This window comes from Parasteatoda tepidariorum, chromosome 5, assembly GCF_982258835.1.
Source record: "Parasteatoda tepidariorum strain Cologne lab strain chromosome 5, Ptep-v5.0, whole genome shotgun sequence".
In the NCBI taxonomy this organism is placed as follows: Eukaryota; Metazoa; Arthropoda; class Arachnida; order Araneae; family Theridiidae; genus Parasteatoda; species Parasteatoda tepidariorum.
This window is the reverse complement of record NC_141759.1, coordinates 47,784,420-47,802,145: the sequence shown is the minus strand read 5'-3', so window position 1 is coordinate 47,802,145 and position 17,726 is coordinate 47,784,420. Positions and strand designations below refer to the sequence as shown.

General features: G+C 26.6%; 1 protein-coding gene across 4 annotated transcripts in view; it reads left to right on the top strand.

Moving 5' to 3' along the window:
- The first annotated feature begins 139 nt into the window (after positions 1-139).
- The window catches only part of LOC107455362 (MFS-type transporter SLC18B1), a 32,798-nt gene continuing 15,211 nt past the window's right edge, over positions 140-17,726 (top strand). The window contains exons 1-9 of one of the 4 annotated variants that reach the window (XM_016072893.5): positions 140-280; positions 3,616-4,382; positions 5,920-6,015; positions 7,837-7,910; positions 8,988-9,135; positions 10,444-10,512; positions 13,806-13,896; positions 15,560-15,708; positions 16,640-16,738. In XM_016072893.5, the coding sequence (XP_015928379.1) occupies positions 3,636-4,382; positions 5,920-6,015; positions 7,837-7,910; positions 8,988-9,135; positions 10,444-10,512; positions 13,806-13,896; positions 15,560-15,708; positions 16,640-16,738 (1,473 nt within the window). In that variant the 5' untranslated portion in view covers positions 140-280; positions 3,616-3,635. Of the gene's footprint in view, positions 281-328; positions 449-494; positions 596-3,363; positions 3,414-3,615; positions 4,383-5,919; positions 6,016-7,836; positions 7,911-8,987; positions 9,136-10,443; positions 10,513-13,805; positions 13,897-15,559; positions 15,709-16,639; positions 16,739-17,726 lie in introns of those variants that run through there. The other 3 variants (XM_016072892.4, XM_043041125.3, XM_016072895.4) reach the window with 3 other exon arrangements.

Here is a 17,726-nt window from a genome sequence, read left to right as displayed (position 1 = left end):
GATTCAAAATTAATCGTCCTTCTAATTGTAATAAGCTATGAATTTCAGATGGCATCATCACATTTCTTTAAGCAGACCGATCTTCTAGATCGGTTGCTTGAATGAATTAGGTTATGAGGAAAACGAAACTAATTAAGATGAAAATAAAAGTTTCAGTTAGTAAAAATTTTTTCCAAAAACACACAAATACTTATTATATACCATAAATCTATTCTTCCTTAATCACATCCATCTAAAAAAGAGTTACTTATTTCTTAATCCGTCTTGATTGTCACCAAGTGTAAGTTTCCTTATTTATTTGATTCCTTACGTAGTAAACAATCTAATTATAGCTACTATTTGGCTACATTTACTATTTAATTTCTTTTCTGTCTCCCATTGAAATTGTATGTTTTTATAGAGTTCATTGTCAATGTCAATTAAGCCGAAAGAATTATCGACATGCTGTGTAAGTAATGTCTTTTTTTAAACATCACGCATCACGAGAAACAGTACTGAAAATTTTATTTTTGCGAAGATTGAGTAGTATTATTTGCGGTTTATGTAACTGGTATTTCAAACCTGTAGACCCTTTTTTCTTGGCTGTCATAATATCGTAAGTATAAATTAATAGGCAGCATTATTGCGGTGAATCATAACTAAATGGTCTCTGACTAAAAGATAGAAGTAAACAAATGTAAATTTGTACTAAGAGTAGTGAATAATAATGTGAGTTTCTGAGGAATTTTTTTTTATTGTGTTGCTCTTTTGAGAATAGTTTTTATTTACTTGATTGCTAAACAGTTTCTTATAGTTTTCAAATCGTATCTAGCGTTGAAATTTCTATTTCCTTACGAAATTTGTAATTTTTAATATGTTAGTTATTTGGTAATTTTATTTAATAAAAGAATTAAAACAATAGCAACACTTTCGATGTAATAAAAAATACAATAAAATGAAAATTATTAACATGTTTATTAACATTGTAACATTTACTAAAATTATTAACATTGTTTTTTAGATCAAAGAAAATTTTGTTGTCATAATTATTCTACACTTATTAAGTACTTATGTTGATTAAATTTCGACATTTGCTTAAAAAATTAAACCTTTTGAACAAAACTAAAGCGTACCTTTCTTAATTTACTACCTTTAATCAATTTGCAATTTTAAATACTATTTTGTAATCTAAATGGGTATTTTTTATTATTGCTCAATGAATTTAAATTGCATGGATTTTTTTTATTTTATATCTTTGTTAAAAATTATGAACTTGCAGTTTGTTTTCTTTTGAATGGTTTCTAGTTATTTGATGAAGACTTTCTAAAATTTGATTGCAGTTTGAAAACTTTGATTTCCATGGATCACATATTTTCCAATCTGGTTGATTTGAACATAATTCTGAGGAAGTAATAATTAAATTAAAAAATCATGATTGATTAACCCTTCATCATACACTTTACTGATCCAATTTATAATTATTAATTCTATTAGAAATTACTATTAATGTTTTTATTGCACTTTTTTTAATGTTTAATTTTCTTTTAAATTTTTATGTGTCATTTCAAAACGTTGTAAACACATAAAAATTTAGATATATTTAGTTCAAAATAATTTTAAAATTGTTGAACAAAAAGCATTTTTTGACCTTCTACTAGTGGATTTCCTTGGTTTCATATGAATCCTAAGATTAATTATTAGTTTCTTATTAAGTACCATATATAGTTATAGTTATCTCAGTTTAAATAAATTGATACTTTTCAGTAAGCTAATGTAAAAAGTACTGATATATTAAGTAAAGTTATAAAGTTAATTAAGTATTATTTTAAAGAGTTCACTTATTTTATGTTTCAAGTAGTAAAACTTTCCATCAAAATTATCATGTTTGTGAAATGTCATATGAAATGGATTTTGCTTCTTGAATTAAATCTAGAAATAACATTTTTAAACTAGAGGTCAACCCATAGTAGCAAAAACATATCATTTCAATAGCTTTAGTTTTATTTATTTTTTTACACTCTGGTGTATGTTTCTTACTAACTTTATTTTTCTACTATTTTCAAAGGTTCTGAAGACATCTATAAAAATTAGTAATTCAATTGGAGCAAACACCTGTTGAGAAATTTTGAAACTGCTCTTGTTTAACTTGAGACGGTTATTGATGAATTCGGCTCTTTGAAAATGTATAATTATTCCATTTGAGATTAATCATACATTTTTATTTTGGACTAAAGATGCAAGTTCTGTAAATTAAATAAAACAAATATTAAAACTGAATATAAACTAAATTTTGTCCATTGATTTAGTGAAATATTATTTTTCATGCACAATTTTTTTTTTGTGTCTTATAATTAATGTAATTTAAGCATATTTCAAGGAATATAATACTGAATTTTATAAATTTTCAATGTTTGACCTAAAATAAACTAACTTTTTAGTGTAAAAATTATTTTTATTATTTCTGACTAGTAACATTAATATAACATTAAGCACAGTGCATTGGTTTTTTCTACTATTTACTTAGCAGATAGTTAAGATTAGTAGATTAAAATTTTTGAATAAAAAATTCATTAAGTTTTAGATACCTAATATTTAACTAATTAATCTCTGTATTAGAAAACCTGAATAAAAGAAATTTTTGGAGAGTTTTTTTAATAGTGTTGAAATTTGGTGTTTTAATTGATGGTTTTTTGCATGAAATAATTTGATTTTCGTTTTGAATAGACCAAATGGACACAGTTTTTGTAAGCCAGTTTTTCAAAGAAACATTTATGCACATTTTTTAATTATATAATTTTATTTGCTTGTCTCTGATAATCTAAAATATCAATTATATATAATTATATCTTAAAATATATAACTATAATCAGTTATATATAAATATATCTTACAGTTTCTAGGAATAAGGTTTTAAAAATTTGAATTTATTTGTGTACTGACTCTAAAATTAGTTTATATACCAAGAGTGATATTTTGTTTTCTGACAAGAACTTATTGCACCCTCTTAAGGAACTTTAATTTGCAAATTGTTAATTTTTTATGAAATTATAATGCATTTTTTTCAAAAGTTTTCAAATTTCTTCTTATTCATCCTTTTTACATTCAAAATTCAATTTTTCAAGAATAATTTTAAAAAAAAATTGTGATCTTTCTAATTATTTTACTATAATTTTATATGTATTATCTCTAAATAATTATTTTATATCTAAATCCTTGTTTTATATAAGACTCTTTTGTTCAGGTGAATTTCACTCATATTTGCTTAAAGCTTATCTAGATTTTGTGTGTTATTTAATTTCTTTATAATTTACCTGCTTGTCATTCTGCCTATTATTATCTTTGTAGAGATAAGATATTTTGCTTTCGTTCTCTGAACTCAACTCTCTTGTTTGAATTCTTTCTTATCAGAGGGCAATCTTTGGAAAACATAAAATGTAAAATGCTCTGGCTCATTATTTTGAAATATGAATACTTGATAAAGTTATTCTTTTCATTATATATAAATAAAATTAATAGTTAGATGATTAAATTTAAGAAAATATTTATTTTAACTATTGAAGTTTCAAGTATTAATAGTGTAAATAAAATTTAAATTCATTTTCACATGAATTAAATGTGATAATTTTTATTTTCTAGCTGTGCTAAATTTCCTCATAATGAAGCAACCTAATTCAGAAAAGGAAGCAGCAAATGAAGAAAGTGATGAACAGGATAAAATATCTTCCAGTAATTTGGAAAGTCCAATGTATGAAAATTTTCATCATTCGGATGAACAAAGGCTTATCAATGATGATGAGAAATCTTTTGAAAATCAAGTGCATTCATCTCTTCCAAAGAACTTCAATGGTTACCACGAATCTCCAAGAAGTCAACTTGCTAAATATGTTCCGAAATCACCTCTCAAACTTGATGCGTTGTACGATGGCTTAGTTGACAGCAGGGTATTTATAGCACCTCAAAATGGGAACAGAAGCTTCCATGTCTCGCTTTCAGTTGATGATGATGATGATAGTGACGATGATGAGCAGATATATTCAAAAAGTGCTGATTATAGTGAAGAAACCATTAATTCCCTGCATCAAAACTGCTCAATGATACGCAGTGTCTCCGAAGATATATTACGTCGTCGGCCTGACATGGAGAGAAGGTTATCGATGGTATCATCCAGTAAAGGTAGACTTGCTGCAATACCAAGGCTCCACCCTAAGGAAAAACATTTAGCTCCTTCAACTGGAGCTTTAAACAAATCTAGTATTCCTCCAGCTCCAAGCACAGATGAAGAAGAACTTATAGAAAAAGCACCGTTCCCCAGAGACAAAATCCTTGTAGTTATGTGTTTATGTTTAGTGGATTTTACTGCTTATTTGAGTATGTCAATTATAGCTCCATTTTTTCCTCGTGAGGTAAGTACTTTTGTGATAGTTTTTCTCACACAAAGAATTTTTATAACTGATTTTTTAAAATCAATCTATGTTTAATTTTTTTAATGCTATTAAAAACTAATTAAATTCTATTACTAATAGTTTATAATTATTAGTGTGTATCAGGCATCATTATCTATAATTACCTTCAAGACTTAATTTGTATAGGAACACAGCTCCTTTGTATTTTTTTTTCAATTAATTTTTATGTTTTAGGATAGAATACGGGGGAGTTTATCAATATTGCGAAATAAAGATCAATATAAAGACCCACCAATATAAAGATCTGAAAAACTAAACTCAGTGGCGCGACAGCTCATAAAGGGCCAAGGCCTACTGTGCCCATCTCAGTTTTCTTGACCTTGGGCTCTGGGGTGCAGGAGCAGATGTTCCGGTCAAGTGGTCAGCCGAACGCAGAACCCCCAGTGTTTAGTTCCCAAGCATGCTTGGTACTCATTTATCGATCCACTGAAGGGATGAAAGGCTGAGTCAACCTTGCCCGGCCCGAGGATTGAACCAGAGACCTGTGGCACGATAGCGCGAAGCACTACCGCTCAGCCACTGGGCGTCATAATTTCTTATCATTATTATCTATAATTACCTTCAAGGCTTAATTTGTATAGGAACACAGCTCCTTTGTATATTTTTTTCAATGAATTTTTATGTATTGGGATAGAACACGGAGGAGCTTATCAATATTGCTAAATAAAGATCAATGTAAAGACCCACCAATATAAAAATCTGAAAGCAGTGCTTTTATTTCTTGTTTCTGGGGTTCCAATTGATGAACTAAATTTAGTTATTGCTTAACTATTTCTAAGTTATTGTTAATGTAAGGTTTAAATTTTTTAAAATTCAACTTCGACCTATAAAATAATTATAACTATAAAATGAAATGTTTAAACAAAAGCTAATCTTATTGTGTTTAGAAACATAAACAGAAAAAGATAACCATTCATTGTCATGGTTATGGCAAATCATATCAAACTGCTTCTTCGTTTGCCAAGGAAATAAGCATGCATGATAGTTAGCATTTCAGAAATAGAATTTTCTTGATTTTTGGTTTTATTTATAATAATTTCTTTGCCTAAAATGCTCCCACTTTTTAAAATTAAAATTTTTTTTTATTTATTATTATTTATAAATTGAGTTATTTAAAAAAAAAATACTGATATATTATAAGTCTGAAGCCTAAGACATTAATTATCTATCAGAATGAGCAAACTTGTTCAAAACTTTCCCCGATGATGTTATCTAGTGACTTGGTGATGTAGTTTTGTAAATTATTGGATTATTTTAAAAGTGGCAAGTTTTAAGAATAAATGGGTTGGCAAAATTTCATTTGCATTATTATAAAAATTTGTAAAAATGTCACTCAAAGCATTTCTGTAGCTGAATATGTAATAAGATATAATATTTATCAATAGCTTGCAATTTCATGTAATTTGAATATCCTTTTCATGATCAAAATGTGTCTCTTATTACTGTAAAATTTTTTATTTTTTCTTATATTTCTCAGGCATCAAACAAAGGAATGCGAGAGGCTGTATCTGGGTTCGTCTTTAGCATTTATGCCCTATTAATAATGTTAACGTCTCCATTTTTCGGTAAAATGGTAAGCATATATATTTATTTTATTTAATTTCATGAATGTATCGTAATATTAGTGTAATAATAATTAATTAACTGAGCAACTTTTAATAAAAATAGCATTAGTAATTTTATTTTTTTGCTCCCTGTATTATCATTAGCAGGGAAGGTATGGGGTTACCTTTAATATACAGTTGGACAGAAGAAAATTTATTATTAAAATATTTCCGCCAAGGTTACATGATTTTGTACTAGACTGACTTAAATAGATTAAACTTTTAAATGTTCTCTCTGTTACTGTGTTTTTTTTCCACCTTTTTTTTTCCATTTTTTGTTGGTAACTTTACATTTGAAATCGCTTTTGTTTCTTCTCATTTAGGTCTGGCAAATCATGAAAATAGATGTCAGTTTATGAGAGCTTGAAACATGCTGACTGTTATTTTCAATTTGTATATTTTTGAAGCGAATCAAGTTTTTAATCAAATAATAGATGAAACTCTGTTTTTTCAGTTGATTTTAGTATGAGGCATTTTTACAAAGAAAATCCTACCTTTCCTAATTAATGTCGTTACCTAATTATAGTTAGAAAAGATGACGAAATTTTGAGCTTTTAAAATCAATCGATATGGAGTTATGGTTTTATTATTTGTTTAATTATTACTGAATCAGTTACTAATTGTCTCCTTATTTTTTTTTAATAGTGAAACACATAATTTTTATATATCTTTAAAAAAAAAGATTTACATTAATCTTAATAATAAAACTCAGTGGCGCGCCAGCCCATGGAAAGCCAAGGCCTACTGTGTCCGCCTCAATTTTCTTGACCTTTTGGGCTCTGAGGTGCAAGAGCAGATGTTCCGATTGAGTGGTCAGCCCAACGCGGAACCCCCAGTGTTTAGCTTCCAAGCATGCTTAGTGCTCATTTTATCGATCCACTGAAGGGATGAAAAGCTGAGTCAACCTTGCCCGACCCAAGGATCGAACCAGGGACCTGTGGCACGACAGCGTGAAGCGCTACAGCCCAGCCACTGGGCATCAATCTTAATCATGGCCCACATAATTGAAAATTCTCCTGTTACCCCAGAAATTAAGAAGCTCTAAGTCCCAATGGCTTGTAACTTTCAAAAGTCTAGCGTTGATAATTACTGGTTCAGCTAGAAACACCTATAAAACCATTTTCCTCTGCTCAATTAAATACTCAGAAGGTGATTTTTTTATATTATCATCACATGCCTCTTTCTAGTTTTTTTAAAATTTTATTTATTTTATTTTTGCTGATGAGTGAAAAACCATTGTCTTCCAGGGAAGTGCCAGGCAATGGCTTTTATCTAATTAATTATCTAACAACTTAGCTTACTTGAAGGTCGCATGTGTTAAATTTCTTCCTATTTTCATTCCATTAATTTTAAACTATAATTGTGTATCATGACAGTTGATTATAATAATATATCATGTTTATCTTAAATCACATCAATTAATTCTATATTTTTAATAAAATTAGTTATATTGCATAACAAAATTATCCAATTTTATTGTGCCTTAATAATAATTAACATCCTACTGAAGCTTTTTCCCCTTTTTCCAAGATAGACGTTTATATAATGGCATACATTTTAAAGCAACACAAATTTAGATATTTTATATTGTAGTACATAATATAAAAAATTTGTTTTTTGTTAATAAACATGTTTATGTTAGTTTATCGACCTTTGGTATAAGATTTCCTCTCTCTATGTAATTATCTTTAGCCAGTTCATGAAGTACTGTAGTAAAGATGTTTTACTGTATATTTTGAATATTTAGGATAATTTATTGACGCTTTATTACACTTTCATACTTTTTCCAGCTTCCCTATGTTGGTGCAAAATTTATGCTCTTTTCCGGTGTTGCCTTTTGTGGTACAACTAACATATTATTTGGGTAAGTAATTCTTCGTACAATAGAAATTTAAATTTTTATATATATATATATATATATATATATATATATATATATATATATATATATATATATATATATATATATATATATATATATATATATATATATGTATATATATATATATATATATATATATATATATATATATATATATATATATAGTGGTAACAAGAGTACAAAGGATAAAAAGAAGAATTAAAGTGTCATTTCATCCTATGTTTATAGTTTTTGCATGAATGTATATTTCACTGTGTTATGTAGGACCCAATCATTTTTATGGGTTTTGTTAGAGCATCAAAATGATCCAGCATTAAATGATCGTTAAAATGGTCACGCTAACAAGGAATACGGTAAATGCCCCAGAAATTATTCTATTATACAACATTTAGCGTCAGTGAGACCTTGGCTACATTGGACAAACTAGATGTACACTATAAAATTTAGGCTAGACTTTAGAAAACTATGATATTTCACTTATCAAGAGTATGAGAAATTATCAATTACAGCACTTTGTTAGAATCTTGGGCATAAATTCAATTTTGACAATACTAAAATTAGTAATTTCAGCATAATTGATTTAGATATCGGTAGAGTATATTGATTTCAAAAATCCTTGTTTTATAAATATAGTTTTATTCTTATATGATCTTTTGCATAAATGAATGTTAACTACTAATGGATATCTGGCTAACTTAGCTGTTACCACCAAATAATAGGAATTGTTAACCAGATATTGAAATTTGTTACTAAATAATGAAAATATGAGCATGTTTTAGACGCATCCCTAGGCTAAACTTATCTAATTGTCATCAAAGTGGAACAATTTTAAATTTAATAAATATGTTTTGTACTTCTTATAAAAGTTACTTTTTAAATAATTTTTTTTAATTAAAACAATAATACAAACAATTTTTATACATTTTAAAAGTTTTTTGTATGAAGTTTCAAATTAAAACGATTCTTCTTAAAAAGATGTGTATATATAAGCATGTGTATAAGCTGTATATGTTTTTTTAAAGAATTTTTTTTTAAAAACCTGCTTTCTTTTTTTTTTAGTTTATTAGATCTGGTTGATGGAACTGTGGAATTCACAGCATTATGTTTTATTGTACGCGCATTTGAAGCGATTGGAGCTGCTGCATTTTGTACTGCCTCAATGACAATATTAATTGACCAATTTCCTGACCATATCAGCACTATTTTCGTAAATATTTATTAAATAAATTTTCAAAAAATAATTTTTTTCATTTTTCAATTACATCATTTTAAGTTTATTCATTGCTATGTAATGCTTAAACAATTATACCTAAACACAGTGATGTATGAGAGAAGTTTTTGTAAATTCTATCTTTTTTTATTATTATTTTCGTAGTTTTTTATAAAGATAATTTATTTGAATTTAAATTAATTTGCTTCATTTGTTAGAAACATGAAATGAATAGCATTAGTAAAAAATTTCTATTAAAAAAGGAATATAGAAATATATAAATTAATTGAATTTTCTGTAAAAATATTTTTCATAATTTATTGATGATGATAACTTGAAACCATTATTTATTCATTTTTTGTTTTTGTTTAATAAGAAAAATGACTTGTTTATTCTCAACTATAGTTCATTTTTCTTGTTTTGTGAGCTGCAAAGATTAAAAGAACTTTTTCTACACTCACATGTTTGTCTTACATCTCATTATAATTTTTCTCATGTGAATCTAATACAATATTCAAGTAAGAATGTTTTATTCTTACAACAATATTTGTTTTAAATTTTTTTTAAATTAAATAATTTATTAACTTCAATGTTTCATTTTATTTATTTTTACTTAGATTATTAGGTTTGGTAATTTCTGATTTATTGACAGCTAAGCAAAATCTTGGTGGATAGTGCAAATCTAAGTATAACAATTAACTAAGGGGGAAAAGAGAAAAGTTAGAGATTTTTCCAATTTATTTCCACCTAGTCAACATTATGTCTGTCTACCAGCAGCTTATTCACTTGTCTGTTTCTACTTTTAAACTAGATGTTTACCTTTCCATGTAAGCCTTAGGTTTATGCTCTTTAAGTAGCTGCAATTTCCACAATTAATAATGAAAATTAAGCTTCTTTTCCTTTTAGAAGTTGAATTTAGTTGAATAAACCAAAATTCAAATATTTAATTATGAAAAGAACTCATATAACTACTGTATTTACTTATGTGAGAAATGCATTGATTTGTGGTAATATTTATAATTTACTAATGTTATAAGAGAAAACTTTTATTATAATTTTATATTTAATAAAAGTTGTATAGCAGCTTAAAAGCTAGTAAATTATTATATTTTAAATTATTCTTGTATTTTATTCCAATAATAAAGATCATAATATCAGATTTCTGATCCTTAGATTAACCACCAGAAGGAAATAGATGTCTTATGCCAATCTTGACAAATTTACAATTTTACTTAGAGATGTTTAGCTTTAAAAGTAAAATTGACTTTTTAAGTTATTTAAACTTTGCTTTTTTTCTTTCCTTAGGGTCTTGTTGAAACAAGCATGGGAATTGGTATGAGTGTAGGACCTGCAATCGGAGGGGCACTTTATGCTGTAAGTTTATTTTCATAAACAGATTTTTATTTGCTTATATGTAACTCTCTTAGTAAATAGAAAAAAAAATATTTTTGAAAGTTTAGAAGGGTTAAAAGGGTTAACTGATTTCTGTAAAATTCTGAACTTTGGATTTCCTGAAATTTCCGTATTGCGGTTAGTGAAAAATTCAGATTTTTTTCTGGAGCACAATCATCTCTGCATACAGCCCCAAGATAATAAATTGCTTCAAGTAACTAATTCTATTTTATATTTATTAAAAAACAAATATAAAATAGAATTAGTTACTTGAAGCAATTTATTATCTTGGGGCTGTATACAGAGATGATTGTGGTCTGGAAAAAATCTGAATTTTTCTCTAACCGCAATCCGGAAATTTCAGGAAATTCAAAGCTCAGAATTTTACAGAAATCATCGATAACATTTATGTATAAAAATTCTTGTATATGTTATTTAAAAATATTAGAACTAGAATTTATGCTTGGCATCTCTTTCATTTGTAAATATTTTTTCTGGTAGAATAATAAATGTGATTAGAGATAAAAGTAAACTAAATACGTAATTATTAATTTAAATTACGCTGCATATAATTAATATAGAATTTCACGTTGTGAAAATATCAATGATTTAAATTTATAAAGATATTAATTTTTTTAAATGCGTCATTAATGATTTTACTGAGGAAATTTTCAGGATTTTTTAATTGGGCTCACAATCACCCATGTGTATGTTTTTGCCCCTGTATTTTGTGTGAACGATTACTTGTGGTTATTTATATATTGTTGCAGTAACCTTTTAAACTATTTATTATAATCACTTATGCTATAAGTTTAACTTCTTAAACAGATTTGCACTTGCTTATAAATAACTGTCATAGTAAAATGTATGCACCATTTAGAAAAGTTTGGTTTTTAAAATTTATAAGGGTTAAACATTTAAACAAAATTAAATTAATTACTAGAGGCAATTTATTGTCTTAGTAGAATAGGTTTTTTGGCCTGTATTCTGTGTGAGTGATTACTTGTACAGTGTTTTCACTACAGCGCGAGAATCTCGCATATTTTTTTCTTTTCTCGCATTAAAAAATTATTTCCGCGAGAAATTCGCGCATTCTATAAATCAATTTCAAAATTCGCGAATTTCTCACATTTTGGAAAAAGCTTCGAATTACGTCATTTAGAATAAAATCCGTTTCACTTTTCTTCCTGGATCTTCATTATTTTCAACACTTGCCCCGTTATCTAGCTTTCCTATTTACCAGTAGGTATTGTTCAGAACCTTTTCGAACAACAGAACACAACCCCTCCGAACCACGGAACCCCTTTTAGAATACATTTCTCTGCAGCCACGTGCTTACTGTAGGTATGGTTTTTCATGTAAGACGTTCAAATTTTTTTATGCACTTATGTAAGATGGACAAATACCTTGTAAAGGCAAAATCTTCTATGATGATGCAGCAAAAATATTCAATGCTTTAAAAAATAGAAGACGTTAAAAATGTATTATAATAAAAGAAATTTTTTTTCCAAGTCTATTTGTATTTTTTTCAGTTTTTAGAAATCTCACTTAACTTTCTGAAATCTCACCCTGTTTTTGAGAAAGGGTGAGAAATTCTCACCCATTTTTTTTCTATGATGAAAACACTGTTATTGATTAGAGTTACCCATTAAATTTAAGGCACTAAACTGTCGTCGTTAAGAACTGGGATTTGATCCCTAGTGGTTTCTTAAAGCCCACCCAGCTTCAGATCGATAGGTACCAGCTTTTCTAAGAGTAAACACAGGCTGTGTATAATGCTGACTATATTGCTACAATCCTACCACAAAATTGTGGAGCCTTAACATCCGTGACCCCTCTGCCTCACAACGGGCTGTTGCGGACATGCTTTACTTTACTTTTACCTTTTAAATTATTTATTATAATCATTTATGTTACTTATTAACTTAGATTTTTTTTTTGCAATTAATGCTCTTCAAAGTAAGGTCTTGCATGAAACCTTACATTTTGAGAAAAAATCAAAAATTTCATCAAGCACTTTGTTTTTTCCTTTTTCAAAATTATTGAATCATCTCTTCAAATTGATAGATAACAAGATGTCTTGCTTATGAAGTTAGAAATTTTTCACATTGAAGGTTATACAGCTTGTAAAAAATGTTGCGATAGAGATTTAATGTATGTTTGGCACATCATAGAAATGAAATCATTATCAAAAATGTCTGTGTGTGCACTTCTAAAATTGATTTGGCACCCAATCCATTGAGCTTTGATATTTTTTCTACGGAATCTCAAAGCTATTCAGTATCATTACCAGTGTATGTGGTGGTATCATTAGCTAGATTATGCAGTGTTATATGGTGGCAAGATTTGTCTGCTTTTCTGCTACTGCAAAAAAATAAAATAAAAAATTGTTGGTTTTGACTGTATTTTGTTATCAGCTATCGTACATCTGCTACTATTTTTTGGCTACTTTTCAGGTCATGGAATGCTATGTTATTCTCAGTTCTTTACATTAGAATTTTTTTTATCGCCTAAAAGTTTGTTTATCTGCACATATGACTCGTCTAAAAAAATTTTTAAATATTTTTGAAACATCTTGTATTTTAGCAAACAATGTTTGAAAATGTTAAAGAAAAATAGCTATGTTAAAAAAAATAGCTATAAAAATTTGGATCACTTAATAAACTAGACTGTATTTTGAAAATAGTTTTTTTTCTCTTTTGTGTCCTTGTTTTTTGTCAAAAAATCAATAAATTTTTTTAAAAAAAAAGACTAAATTGATGATAATTTCACAAATTGATTTATAATAAATAAATTTTTTTAATGCTCAAGCTAAAGCATTGTATGATAGCATTGCATAGTTAATTTATTTAATCCTAGATAACTAAACATTCGTCTAATAAACTACCTATTTTCATTAAATTTAGGATTTAAACTGTTATAACGCTGAACATCTTCAAAAATTGAAAGAAATGTTCAATTTTATCACTTAACTGTGTTTTAATAAAAATTTAAGAGTGCTTCCCTTGACATTAATAAAGGAAAAATATAAATCAGATTTTTAATTTGTAGTCTGTGAGTCAAATGATTATTGAAGAATGACACTGATTTAAATTAAGTAATTTAGGTTTAATCTTACTACATGTTTCCATAATTCAAAAAAAAAAAAATTTTTTTTAAGAACTCGATTAGTATTTTTTGTGTTTAGTTTATAATTGCAATAACTTTAAATCTTTTTAATGCTTTTTAACTTAACAATTTCTTTCATTAATTTGAGTTTTATTTTTGCAATGTAGGCTGGTGGATTTACCCTGCCATTTTATGCCCTTGGTGGTTTTGTCTTATTCACTGTACCAATCATGTATTTGTTATTGCTCAAAACACCAGGTATTGAAATAGAAAATGTGTACCTATATTGTATTGAAAAAATTATTAATATATTGTATTGTGTGTTTTATGATGCCTTCAAAAATTATGCATTTTGTGCTGCAACTAACGAAACATTTATCATAGACCAATGAAATTGAAAATTCAACTGATTTGTTTCGATCTTATTTATGGATTTAACTACTTCCTTCTATGGAGTGGTTTTTCTTTGCTGGTTCATACAGCTAACTGTAAACATCACAAAATAAATAAAAATAATTAAATAAGTAAAAATAAATAAATGTAAATAAATAAATATAAATAGTAAAAATAAGTAAATATAAATAAATAAATAAATAAAAATAAATAAATAAATAAATAAAAGTAAATAAAAATAATTAAATAAATTAAATTAAAAAATGAAATAAATCATAACTTTAAAATGGTAAAAAACAATTTTAACCAATTAGTAATGACTTTTAATCGTTAAAATTGATAATTTATAATCTGTTTGCAACCAATAATATTCATCTGGATGGTAAGCTATCTCAAACCCTAAATTTTAATTTTTATATCTTTTTTTTTAGAATATCTCTTTTGTGCAATAAAAAGTTTTGTTTACGCGCAACTACAGTATAATGTCTGGATATTTTAGTAAAATGCTCAATTATTTAGTAAAATTTAACCTGTTACTTTTTGAAAATGCAAAACTGAAATTTTTTTTTCTGATTAATGGTTCCTAGAAAATTCAAATTAATAGAATATTTTTTTAAAAAACAAATGTATCTATAATTGTGCATGAAGCACGAAGGGCAACTTTCAATATTTGTCATCAAGATTTCCTAAGATAAAAGATTTTTGCACAAATCCAATCTTGTGTTAAATTTACTGATAAATTACTAACTAATCTAATACAGCCTTTTCTTTTCTTTGATCAAACAGACTACTCATAATTTATAATTAATGAATCTATTTGTTCTTTCATGGGAGTTTATGAACAAGATATTTTTCTTTAGCAGATGCAATTAATTTTTCTTCAAATGTTGCACCCATCTTGTGTACAGTTTGATTATATAAATATTATCTTTCAAGTTCAGCTTATGCACTCAGCTAACTTTACAGCTACACTTATATTGTTTTCTTAACCATTTTGTGATATTTTTCATAAGGCTTTATTTTTGTCATTTTTTATATTAGGCCGCTCAAGAATGCTGTTTTTTCTGCCTGTTTAAAAATGTAATTAAAGCTGCATTTAACAATGCTGCTTTATATAAATATATATATATATATATATATATATATATATATATATATATATATATATATATATATATATATATATATATATATATATCCCAACTGTGCAAATATCACTTTTAACTAGTAAAAAAATAACTAATTATCTAAAAGAAAATGAATTCTGAAATGAAGATACAGTTAAAGCTTTAAAGCATTATTGGTATACTGACTTATACCATTTTTATGCTGTTTATTTTACTTTTTTATCGTGTTAATAAGCATTAATATATTTAAAACAGTACTTTGTTTTCTACCGGATGTAGATTTTTAGTGTTAATATCAATTCAAGTGCTATTTGAACTTTTTTTTTTGCTGACAATATGGTTTGTTGTATGATGATGTAAATTATTTTGATGACGATTATTATTATTAAATATCATTTTAGATCCAAAATCTGTTATTGCATCCACTAATGAAGTTTCTTACTTAAAAATATTGTCTATGCCACACATACTTGTTATTTGCGTTTTGCTTGCAATGACATCTCAAATATTAGGATTTATAGATCCTACTTTAGAGCCTCACATGCGACAGGTAATATTTTATTCTTGTAATGTTGACGACTTTTCAAAGTCAAAAAAATTTAATAATTTTCATTAATTTAATATAGTTTTGTTTTTTACTTACATACATTTCTTTAAATATCTAACTGCTTATGAATTTCTTTAATAGTTTACACTCTTTTTTATTGTTGATGAAATTAATAAATATATATTCATGAACATATATTCATGAACGTAAGTATATATATATTCATGATCAGAAAAAGATGAATTGAAAAATCACTTTTAAATCTAATAGTTGTGTATTTCTTTAAATATTCTCTCAATGAAAATTAATCAGGTTTAGGTTATCGAAAGATAATTTTAGATAGATTTATTATTTATTTCTTTAAAGGATTTTTTTATAATGATGTCATAAAACTAAGAAGTGTATCGGAAATCTTGCAATTTGCCATTACCCAAATTAATGAAACTTTATTGCCAATTTTACTTGGATTACTGGGAATGTTTAATATTATAAAAAATTTAAAATTAAAATAAATAATGAGAATTTTAATATTATTTGTTTAAGGAAACTAAGACAAAATATCTTTATTGTTGACAATTAAGGAAAGAAAAAAAGTTTAGATTGTAAATTTAATTTTTATCAAGTACTTAATATTAAAATTATTTAACATTGATTAATTTTCTTAAGTATGCCATTTTATAAGTAAGAGAATTGTCAACCTATTCTAGGATACTGAAGAATGCAACATTAATAAAATCAAACATAAAAAAGGGAACTTTTTTTAAAACTCAATTATGGTTGAAGATTATTATAAATATTAACTTTTTATTTCGTAAATTATTTGTAAATGATGTGATTTGTATGATGCTTGAACATTCTCATACACCTTTGATCTAATATTAAAGAAAAAAATAAAATGTTTCAAATCTTTCTAATTTATAATTTTTTCCCCTAGTATGGTCTTGATGCAGGCTTAGTTGGTCTTCTCTTTCTTTTATTATCTGCTACCTATGGTATAGCTGCTCCTATTGTTGGCTGGCTTAGCAATAAATTTGTAAGTATAAATAAACTAAAATAGTTGTAGTATATTTATTTGAAATGTTTCTGTAAGTTTACTTCTGGGTGCATTTAAACTTATTTCTGACATTTGATTAGTAGTTTACTCCTTAGCTAAAAATTGCTATAATAATCATAATTTATCTTCAAGATATCTTGAGTATAAATTACCACTATTATACATAATAAAATAACTTCCTGATCTATGCTAGATAGGATTTGTTGGCTATAATACATAAGTCTTGTTTTTTCAGTATGTTTCTGTTGAGGATTTATAATAACAGATGGCGCTGAGCGCAAACAATTTCTTATTATTTTTTTCTTCACTTCTTAAGTTTCAGTTTGGATTTAACCACTGAACCACAATGAAATAAAATCCTTTTTATTATTACAATTAGTGTAATTATTGTTGAATTCAAATCATGGTGCTACACCGGCCGAAAATAGGCCACCTGCATGAAATGTAAGTTAACATTTGTTTTGTTTGGTCTCCCTTAAGTCGGTAATTTATTTTGATATTTTATTGTATTAATTGTATTGTATTTGTTATAGTAACGTGCGAGCTGTTTATAATGGATGATTTTGAAAAATTAAAGTCCAAAAGAGCAGTAATCAGACAGCTGATTACAAAATTAATAAATAAAATTGATAAATCGTTATTAGAAACACTTCCTGATTATCCTGATTTGTATGATTCACTAAATCAGTTAATTGATAAAAACGAAACTTTAAAGGCTCTTGATTTGAAAATTGAAAATTATTTTGATAAGAGCGAGGAATTAGAGAGTGAAATCATACAAAGTCAAGAGTATCAAGATCGAGTAGTGGCTTATAAAGGCAAAATTGAAAGATATTTACTGAAATGCCAGACTACAAGACAGGAAGTAACGATTAATAGTGGTAACAATAATTTACAAGAAAATATAACTTATGGAAATATCTCGCACGTTGCTAACGTTAAATTACCTAAATTGGAGATAAACAAA